This window comes from Sapajus apella, unplaced genomic scaffold (genome assembly GCF_009761245.1).
Source record: "Sapajus apella isolate SASKATOON/1434 unplaced genomic scaffold, GSC_monkey_1.0 scaffold97, whole genome shotgun sequence".
In the NCBI taxonomy this organism is placed as follows: domain Eukaryota; kingdom Metazoa; phylum Chordata; class Mammalia; order Primates; family Cebidae; genus Sapajus; species Sapajus apella.
Window position 1 is genome coordinate 3,670,195 of NW_022437037.1, and position 10,632 is coordinate 3,680,826.

Below are 10,632 nucleotides of genomic sequence, written 5' to 3' on the forward strand. Positions count from 1 at the left end.
AAAAAAAAAAAAAAAAAAAAGAAAAAAAAAAAGGAGTTCAAGACCAGCCTGGCCAACGCGGTGAAAACCCATCTCTACTAAAAATACAAAAATTGGCCGGGTGTGGTGGCTCACGCTTGTAATCCCAGCTCTTTGGGAGGCTGAGGCAGGTGGATCATAAGGTCAGGAGTTAAGACCAGCCTGGCCAAGATGGTGAAATCCCATCTCTAATAAAAATACAAAAATAAGCCGGGCGCAGTGGCAGGCACCTGTAATCCCAGCTACTTGGGAGGCTGAGGCAGCAGAATCATTTGAACCTGGGCGGCGGAGGTTGCAGTGAGCTGAGATTGCGACACTGCACTCCAGCCTGGGATGATAGAGTGAGACTCTGTCTCAAAAAACCAAAACAAAAGGAAACAAAAATTAGGTGGGTGTAGTGGTCCACACCTGTAGTCCCTGCTACTCAGGAGGCTGAGGCAGGAGAATCACTTGAACCTAGGAAGGGAATGTTGAAGTGAGCCAAGATTGTGCCATTGCACTCCAGCATGGGTGACAGAGACAGAGTAAAACACTGCTCAAAAAAAAAGAAAAGAAGAAAAAAAAAGAAAATGGAGGAACTGAGGCCTGAAGAGTTTAGGAGCCTTAATGAAAGCCCATAGTGGCCAGGCTCGGTGGCTCACACCTGTAATCCCAGCACTTTGGGAGGCCGAGGTGGGCAGTTCACCTGAAGTCAGGAGTTCGAGACCAGCCTGACCAACATGGTGAAACCCTGTCTCTACTAAAAATACAACATTAGCTTGATATGGTGGCGCATGCCTGTAATCCCAGCTACTCAGGAGGCTGAGGCAGGAGAATCACTTGAACCCAGGAGGCGGAGGTTGCGGTGAGCTAAGATTGCGGCACTACACTCCAGCCTGGGCAACAAGAGTGAAACTCCATCTCAGAAAAAAAAAAAAAAGAAAAAGAAAGCCGATAGTAAGTTAGTGGTCAGGCAGGTGGCATTTCTGCTGCAGGCTCCCCTCTGGTCCTGTGCTAATCATGACACTGCTGCTACAGCACTGGGGATCCAGAGTCCACTTGATCCCCCCAACAGATGGGCATATGCAGGCTTTTCCACTGTCTACTGCCTGGCGTGGGGTGCTCCTGGGTCTAGTGCTCCCTGGAGTCACCGTAAGAGGCACCTGACCTGCTGACAGGGTCCCGATTCTGAGACTCCAAAGCCAAGTAAGAAAACCCTCACTTTTTTTCTTTAGGATCATACATTATAATTTGTTATGTAGATTGTTTATTTATTTATTTATTATTTATTTATTTTTGAAACGGAGTTTCGCTCTTGTTGCCCAGGCTGGAGTGCAATGGCATGATCTTGGCTCACCGCAACCTCTGCCTCCCAGGTTCAAGTGATTCTCCCACCTCAGCCTTCTGAGTATCTGGGACTACAGGCATGCGCCACCACACCTGGCCAATTTTTGTATTTTTAGTAGAGACAAGGTTTCTCCATGTTGGTCAGGTTGGTCTCAAACTCTCAACCTCAGGTGATCCGCCCACCTGGGCCTCCCAAAGTGCTGGGATTACAGGCATGAGCTACCGTGCCTGGCCGCTTATTTATTTTTTTAAATAAAATTGAGATGAGGTCTTGCTATGTTGCCTAGGCTGGTCTTGAACTCCTGGGCTCAAGTGATCCTCCTGCCTCGGCCTCCCAAAATACTGGGATTACAGGCATAAGCCACTGCGCCTGGCCTGGAATGCTTATTGTTAAACCTGAATTTATATTGTGATAGGCTTGTAGGCAAGCTGGGGTAAAATACATGTAATATTTACCATACCATCATCACCATTTTAAAGTACGCAGCTCAGTGGCATTAAATCCATTCAGTCTTATGTTTATGACAATGAGGGACTATCCCATGCCAGGCTCTGGGCTGTCACTGCACATTCATTAGCCCATCAAGTCCCACAGCAGCCCTGCCTCCCGGGTTCCTCTAATCCTTATTCGACAGAAGAGGAAACAGGCTTACGGGAGAGACATGGTTACTCGAAGTCACACAGAGCAAGTGGTGGTACTGAGATTGCTACCGTGTGATTGGCCCCTTGGAGCCCTTAGTCATCTGTGAGGGGTGGGGAGTCGGGGCTGGACTGAGCTTCCCAGATGCCCAGAAGGTCAAGAACAAGGGCATGGATGGCATAGGGCCTGGGGCGGGGGAGGGCTCCTGTGGGGCCCATTACTCGGTTATAAACAAGCAGAAGGGTTAATACGTACAAAACAGGTGACAATGTCCAAGTGAGCCTGAGTGTGGGTGCCCAGAGCTGGCTGTGGAGGGCCACGTGGGTCTGAGACAGGCCGTCAGCCTCTTCCCCTCCTGCAGCTCTGCACGCCCACGACCCCGTCTTCAGGAGCATCACACACTCTCCCAAGGTGCAGGTGAGCAGAGGTGGGGGTGAGGGCCAGGAGGGTGGGCCATGTGTGTGGTAGGCTGGCAGCATGACCTATGCCCCCCTCCAGGCCTTGGCCAGAAGTCTGGGCCTCCAGATGCCTGTGGTGGTGCAGAGCATGTACATCTTTAAGGTGAGCTCCACGTCCTCTCCAGGCCTCAGTTTACCATCTGTACAATGGACAGACAGCTCATCCCAAGCCCTTCCTCACCATGGGCCAAAAGTTGCTGGAATTATGTTGGTGGGAGAATGTGGAAAATCAGTCTCCTCTGGCTACAGCACCTGGCATTTCGTTGATGCTCAGTTAAAATTTAGTGATAGGAGAGAGGGTCATCCCCAGGCCTCCCTCCTCCCTTCTTTGCCAATTGAAATGCTGTGCTCCCCACTTTCAAGACCCCGCTTAGTGCCACTTCATCTAAGAAGCCTTCAAGAACCCCTGAGAAAAGGGGGGCCTGTCTGACTCTAGGGCTGGAAGGCTCAACTGCTGGCCTGTTCCTAGCTTCTCCTTGTTAAGCATGTGCGTGCTTGCAGATGCTAGGAACTCCTTCTTGGGCGGGGAGAGGGTTTCTCTTTGCATCCCTCCTGGGCCTGGCACACAATAGGTGCCCAGCAGCTGGGTGTGGACGTGAAATCCTGGCAGAAAAATCTCAGAACTTTGGGAGGCCAAGGAGGGTGGATCACCTGAGGTCGGGAGTTCGAAACCAGCCTGCCCAGCATGGTGAAATGGAGCAATCCCTGCTCCTCTCCACCCTCTGTCCTCACTAGGCTTTTTCTGTCTCTTGCAGCAACCTCACATTGGCGGTAAAGGTGAGCTGAGAGCTGTGGGCCCCTGAAAAGGCTGTGGGTGGGACATCTAAGCCAACAGTGGCTGTCAGATCTTTAGAAGGAGGGAAACCGCTTGCTGCTGTAGGAGCCTGGGCCAGAGAGGAAGAGCCGCTTTCCATTCCTTCCTCTGATAGTGACTTGGCAGAGAAACCTTGCGCTCTAGGCATAGTGGGTCCTGAACTTGATAGCAACACCTAGCCGGTTAAAAATACAGATTTCCTAGGCCAGGTGTGGTGGCTCATGCCTGTAATCCCAGCACTATGGGAGGCCGAAGCAGAAGCATCATCTGAGGTCAGGAGTTCAAGACCAGCCTGGCAACCATGGTGAAACCCCATCTCTACTAAAAATACAAAAATCAGCTGGGGATGGTGGCTTCTACCTGCAGTCCCAGCTACTCTGGAGGTGGAGGGACGAGAATTGCTTTAACCCAGGAAGTGGAGGTTGCAGTGAGCCAAGATCATGCCACTGCACTCCAGCCTGAGTGACAGAATGAGACTCTGTCTCAAGAACAAACAAACACCAAACCAAAACAAAAGAAGCAGATTCCTAGGCCCTAGTCACTGAAATCTTGAGCCTGTAGGGCTGCATGGGCCTGGGAATCTTTTTTTTTTTTTGAAATGGAGTCTCTCTCTGTTGCCTAGGCTGGAGTGCAGTGGCAGAATCTGGGCTCACTGAAACCTGTTTCCCGGGTTCAAGTGATTCTCCTGTATCAGACTCCCCAATAGCTGGGATTACAGGTGCCCACAACCACGCCCAGCTAATTTTTTGTATTTTTATTTATTTATTTATTTATTTATTTATTTTATTTTTTTTGAGACGGAGTTTCGCTCTTGTTACCCAGGCTGGAGTGCAATGGCGCGATCTCGGCTCACCGCAACCTCCGCCTCCTGGGTTCAAGCAATTCTCCTGCCTCAGCCTCCTGAGTAGCTGGGATTACAGGCACGTGCCACCATGCCCAGCTAATTTTTTTTTTGTAGTTTTAGTAGAGACGGGGTTTCACCGTGTTGACCAGGATGGCCTCGATCTCTTGACCTCGTGATCCACCCGCCTTGGCCTCCCAAAGTGCTGGGATTACAGGCTTGAGCCACCGCGCCCGGCCCAATTTTTTGTATTTTTAGTAAAGACAGGTGTTCTTCATGTGGGCCAGGCTGGTCTCAAACTCCTGACCTCAGGTGATCCACCCACCTCGGCCTCCCAAAGTGCTGGGATTACAGGCATGAGCCACCACTGGGCCCAGCCCCAGAATCTGTATTTCTTCTTCCCTTTTTTTTTTTTTTTTTTGTGAAACGGAGTCTCACTCTGTCGCCAGGCTGGAGTGCAATGGCGCAATCTCAGCTCACTCCAACCTCCACCTCCCAGGTTCAAGCAATTCTTCTGCCTGAGCCTCTTGAGTAGCTGGGACTATAGGCATGTGCCACCAGGCCTGGCTAATTTTGGTATTTTAGTAAAGACAGGGTTTCACCATGTTGATCAGGATGGTCTCAATCACCTGACCTTGTAATCTACCTGCCTCAGTCTCCCAAAGTGCTGGGATTACAGGTGTGAGCCACCGCACCCAGGCTTTTTTTTTTTTTCTTCAGTTCACTCCAACCCTGCCTTCCGGGTTCAAGTGATTCCCCTGCCTCAGCCTCCCAAGTAGCTGGGATTACAGGCGCCCACCACCACGCCTGGCTAATTTTTTATATTTTAGTAGTAGTGACAGGGTTTCACCATTTTAGCCAAGATGGTCTCTATCTCCTTACCTCGTGATCCCCCCGCCTCAGCATCTCAGTGTTGGGATTACAGGTGTGATCCACCGCACCCAGCCTGATTTTGTATTTTTAGTAGAAATGGGGTTTCACCATCTTGGTCAGGCTGGTCTTGAACTTCTTTTTTTTGAGACATATTCTCAACTCTGTCGCCCAGGCTGGAGTGCAGTGGCATGATCTTGGCTCACTGTAACCTCTGTCTCTCGGGTTCAAGTGATTCTTTTGCCTCAGCGCCCCCATCCCCAGTAGCTGACTCTACAGATACATGCCACCACACCTGGCTAATTTTTTTTTTTTTTTTTGAGACAGAGTCTTGCTCTGTTGCTCAGGCTGCAGTGTAGTGGTGCAAACTCAGCTCACCATAATCTCTACCTCCCAGGTTCAAGCGATTCTCCTGCCTCAGTCTCCTGAGTAGCTGGGATTGCAGGCACACGTAACCACGTCTGACTAATTTTTGTATTTTTAGTAGAGACAGGGTTTCACCATGTTGGTCAGACTGGTTTCGAACTCCTGACCTCGTGATCTGCCCGTCTCAGCCTCCCAAAATGCTGGGATTACTAGCGTGAGTCACCACGCCTGGCCATGGTCTTGGACTTCTGATTTTGTGACCCACCCACCTCACCCCGCAAAGTGCTAGGATTATAGGCGTGAGCCACCGTGCCTGGCCTTGAAATATTTGTATTTCTTTATTTTTTTTGGACAGGAAGTAAATTTTTTTTTTTTTTTTTTTTTTTTTTTTCCGGTGGTTGTTTTATTTTGCTCGGGATTGCGGTCCGAGTAGAGACTGCCAAAAACTGCCAACACTGACTATATTTCAAGTTGTCAAGGTGGGGTATTGGAAAAAGTTTTCAATTGGCAATAACTGCGCCTCGGATAAACCTCATTGGCTACGATACTGCCACCGTGCAAAGTTAGGAATTTGTATTTCTAACAAGTTCCCTGGAGGACTACTTCAGCATGGAAATTGCTGATCTAGTTCCACACCCTACCTCATGCAGTCACCCTTTACAGCCTTCCTGGTAGGTGATTATCTACTTCTACTCAAATACCTCTGGTGCCAGGGAGCTCATCCCCTCTGAGGAAGCCCTTTCCTTCCTTGCATGAGCCCAAGTAGTCCTCTTTGTGACCACCCCCTCCTTCCACCATCAGCCTGAGGGCAGTTCCCCAAAGGGATAACCATCCCCACCCTTAGCCTTCTCTGCCTGAATCCAGCCCCCAGTTCCTTCCTCCACTCCTGGGAAGGAAGGAGGTGAGACAGCAGCAGCCTGTTTATTCTGTTGCCGAGGACCACGTTCCTTTGTTCGGCGGTTCTCCATCCTACCTGTGCTCCAGCATTGTGTGGGGGAGATTTTTAAAAATGTGGATGTTGGCCAGGCACGGTGGCTCATGCCTATAATCCCAGCACTTTGGGAGGCAGAGGCAAGTGGATCACTTGAGGTCAGGAGTTCAAGACCAGCCTGACCAATGTGGTGAAACCCCGTCTCTGCTAAAAATATGAAAATTAGCTGGGCACAATGGCAGATGCCTGTAATCCCAGCTACTTGGGAGGCTGAGGCAGGAGAATTGCTTGAACTTGGGAAGTGGAGGTTGCAGTGAGCCGAGATCGTGCTACTGCACTCCAGCCTAGTTGACAGAGCCAGACTCTGTCTCAGAAAATAGTAATAATAAAATAAATAAATAAAATAAAAATGTGGATGTCTGGTCATAGCATCACCCCGCTTCACACCCAAACTTCCCAATCTTTTTTTTTTTTTGAGAGGGAGTCTCGCTCTGTCACCCAGGTTGGAGTGTAGTGGCACAATCTCAGCTTACTGCAACTTCTGCCTCCCGGGTTCAAGCGATTCTCCTGTCTCAGCCTCCCGAGTAGCTGGGACTATAGGTGCATGCCACCATCACTGGCTAATTTTTGCATGTTTAGTAGAGACGGGATTTTACCATGTTGGACAGGCTGGTCTTAAACTCCTGACCTTAGGTGATCCACCTGCCTTGGCCTCCCAAAGTGCTGAGATTATAGGCGTGAGCCACTGCACCCAGCCCCAACTTCCCAACCTTATGCCCCTGGGTGAGCCATCTGGTGGCTGGGGGCCGCTTGTCCCTGGCTAAGAATGGTGGCTTGAGTTATCTTACTGGAATTAAACAGAAGCCCTAGTTTATAGCAAGTAATTACATTGTTGGCCTCTGTCTGAGCACTTTTCATACATCATCTCATCGAATCCTCCAGCACCCTGTGAGGTAGATCGTTGTTGGAGCCACTTTACAATTTTGGAAATTGAAGCTTTGAGAGGTGAAATTGCTTGCATTAGAGTCCTGGGCCAGGAAGTGATGAGATTCTGACTGATCATGGGAAAGCTGGTTCTGGAGGGTACCCAGAGGACTGAGGAATGGGTAATGAGGCCAAGGTGAGGTGGGACCTGGGCTCCTTAACCCCAGTGGGCCTGCTGTAGTCTTCCCTCATCAGGATGCCTCTTTCCTGTACACGGAGCCCCTAGGCCGGGTGCTGGGCATGTGGATCGCGTTGGAGGATGCCACGCTGGAGAACGGCTGTCTCTGGTTCATCCCTGGCTCCCACACCAGTAAGGAACCCTGTCTCTTCTGCCCACTTGTACTCCCCATCCCGTAGGGAGAGGGACCCTGAGAAATGAGGAGTTTAAAGCTCTCCATCTTGTCCTGTAGGTGGCGTGTCAAGAAGGATGGTCCGGGCCCCTGCTGGTTCAGCGCCTGGTACCAGCTTCCTCGGGTCAGAGCCAGCCTGGGATAACAGCCTCTTTGTGCCCACCCCAGTACGGAGAGGTAGGCAGATGCAGAGGGCAGAGAGGCAGGGGGCTGTGTCTGTCGGTCTATGCTTGCTCGACTATGCAGCGTCCAAGAGATTGCCCTCGGGGTCATCTGAGGGCAGTGAAGTCACAGAAAGAGAAGGAGGGGCTGGATGGGCACTGGGAAGTCAGGAAGCAGCTGGGTTCCCTGCAAGTTGACCCAGATTACATTAGAATCCACACTCTGCTACTTATGGGCTATTTCTCTGGGCAAATGACTGCCTCCCTGAGCCTTAATTTCCCCAAAGGTAAAGTGGGAAGTCAGTGAGATGATAAATATGTTGACATAGGGTCCACCTAGTGCACAGCAACTGCTCAACAAATGTTGGCTATTGCATGGGCCCTTTTCCTTATGAGAAGGGAAAACCAGTGTTGAACTCAGCATCACTGGAGAGGTCCCAGTGGACTGGCACAGTACAGACGGCTTCTGCCTGCTCTTGCAGACACCTCGGGAGGGGAGGCCCTTCCCAAGGCTTGCCAAGGCCACAGGCCACAGCAGAGAGGACTTGATCCCAGGTGAACTCACATCTCAACAGCTTAGCTTCTGACCCTGTGGCAGGCTGCAGGTGCCTGAACTTTCAGGGAGGGGAATGAGGATGGATGGGGGCCACAAAACCGCTGGAGGGAGGAGGCCCCATGTCCCTTCCTGCCCTGGGGAGGGGATGTGGGGCTGGTGGGTTCCTGACCTGCTTGCGTCTCTGCCAGGGGCCCTGGTCCTCATCCACGGAGAAGTGGTGCACAAGAGCAAGCAGAACCTCTCCGACCGCTCACGCCAGGTCTACACTTTCCACCTCATGGAGGCATCTGGCACCACCTGGAGCCCGGAGAACTGGTAGGTGACAGGGTGGGTGTGTGCACCCAACAGTCCCCTGGAGGCTAGGAGCAGTGACCCTGCACCTCAAGGTTATCTCCTCTGTCCTCTGCAGGCTCCAGCCAACAGCTGAACTGCCCTTTCCCCCGCTGTACACCTAAAGGTTCTCACAGGGTAGGAGCCCTGGACCCTCTCGGTGAAGCTGTGGGCTGCAAACACCAGCGCCTTGCTCGGCCTCCTGGTTGTAACAGGGAGGTCTCGGGGCTTTCTTCTTGCCCTGTGGGCAGCAGCCTGGGCGGGGTCAGGGCTTCCCCAATATTTTCACCTGTCTGCCTCCCTACTGCCCCAACACAGCCTTGAGGAGGCCTCTCAGCCACCAAGGAGTGCTGGCCCCTTCTCACTCTCCTCTCCTCTCAGATGGAACTCTGGTTATTATGGTGTTAGATATTGAATAAAAATGACTTCAGAATGCAGCTTCCTGACTGAGCCTTCTTTCCCAAGCAGCATTGCTTTCCAGACAAGAAAACTGCCTTTCAGACAAGGTGCTAAAATGCATCTCAGCCATCCCAGCCCTGCTTGGTGTGGCTTGCACGATTTTATTTATTTATTTTTTAAAAAAAAGACAGGGTTTCACCATGTTGGTCAGGCTGGTCTTGAACTCCCGACCTCAGGTGATCTGCCCGCCTTGTCCTCCAAAGTGCTTGGATTACAGGCATGAGCCACCACGGCCAGCCTATTTATTTATTTATTTATTTATTATTATTTTTTTTTTGAGACGGAGTTTCGCTCTTGTTACCCAGGCTGGAGTGCAATGGCGCGATCTCGGCTCACCGCAACCTCGCCTCCTGGGTTCAGGCAATTCTCCTGCCTCAGCCTCCTGAGTAGCTGGGATTACAGGCACGCACCACCATGCCCAGCTAATTTTTTGTATTTTTAGTAGAGACGGGGTTTCACCATGTTGACCAGGATGGTCTCGATCTCTTGACCTCGTGATCCACCCGCCTCGGCCTCCCACAGTGCTGGGATTACAGGCTTGAGCCACCGCGCCCGGCCTTATTTATTTATTTTTGATGTTTTTTTTTTTTTTTCCAAGACAGAGTCTTTCTCTGTTGCCCAGGCTGGAGTACAGTGGTGTGATCTTGGCTCACTGCAACCTCTGCCTCCAGGTTCAAGTGATTCTCCTGCCTCAGCCTCCTGAGTAGCTGGGATTACAGGTGTGTGCCACCACTCCTGCCTAATTTTTGTATTTTTAGTAGAGATGCGGTTTCACTGTGTTGGCCAGGCTGGTCTCAAACTCCTGACTTCAAGTGATCTGCCCACCTCGGCCTCCCAAAGTGCTGGGATGACAGGCGTGAGCCAACACGTCTGGCTGCATGATTTTAATAAGTAACTGGGCATTCACTATGTGCCCTGCTCTGTGCTGAGCTCTTCGCAGGCTTTACCTCACAGAATCCTCACTTGGAGAGGTAAGTGCTGTTATCATCTGTATTTACAGAAGATGCTGACTCAAGGAGCAGGTAAATGACCTGCCCAAATCACACAGCTGCTTGGTTATTCAGCAGGGTCGGCCTCATGCAGAGCCTGTGCTCCTAACCTTGACACTGCCTTGTCTTCTCTTCTTGGGGAGCAGAGATGCCCAGAGCTAGGAATCTAGAGTTCCAGGTTCTGGTCCTGGCTCTGTGAGCAACTTGCTCTCTGGTCTCAGACCAGGGCCTTTCCTTTCTCTGGGCCTGTTTCCTCCTGTGTCCAGTAAGAGGGCCAGACTAGGGCTTCCAGGGGCCCGTCCTGTTTGGGCATGCTTGAGGCACTCAGACCTTCTGAACAACTACCAAATCTAAAACCTGCTTCGCTGAGGTTTGGCCCAGAGGCTGCAAACTGGGGACCACAGGCCGATTCCAGCCCACAGATGCATTTTGTCTAGGCCTCAGCATTTAAGAAAAATCTTAAGATTCCACATAACTATCCAGATTACTAAGCTTCCCTGAATGAGCATACAATGGACAACACAGGGCCTACACTCTAG

At 51.0% G+C, this 10,632-nt stretch overlaps 1 protein-coding gene and 1 non-coding gene across 9 annotated transcripts in view; one reads left to right on the plus strand and one right to left on the minus strand.

Moving 5' to 3' along the window:
- PHYHD1 (phytanoyl-CoA dioxygenase domain containing 1) overlaps positions 1-9,082 on the plus strand; it is a 21,217-nt gene extending 12,135 nt beyond the window's left edge. For 4 of the 8 annotated variants that reach the window (XM_032257519.1, XM_032257516.1, XM_032257520.1 and 1 more), the window contains 5 exons: positions 2,346-2,401; positions 2,483-2,545; positions 7,659-7,775; positions 8,504-8,630; positions 8,725-9,082. In XM_032257519.1, the coding sequence (XP_032113410.1) occupies positions 2,346-2,401; positions 2,483-2,545; positions 7,659-7,775; positions 8,504-8,630; positions 8,725-8,969 (608 nt within the window). In that variant the 3' untranslated portion in view covers positions 8,970-9,082. Of the gene's footprint in view, positions 1-2,345; positions 2,402-2,482; positions 2,546-3,197; positions 3,220-7,429; positions 7,559-7,658; positions 8,054-8,503; positions 8,631-8,724 lie in introns of those variants that run through there. The other 4 variants (XM_032257518.1, XM_032257523.1, XM_032257517.1 and 1 more) reach the window with 4 other exon arrangements.
- LOC116536046 lies at positions 5,758-5,898 on the minus strand. The gene has a single exon (XR_004262449.1). It is a non-coding gene; the product is annotated as a U4 spliceosomal RNA (small nuclear RNA).
- Positions 9,083-10,632: the final 1,550 nt, after the last annotated feature.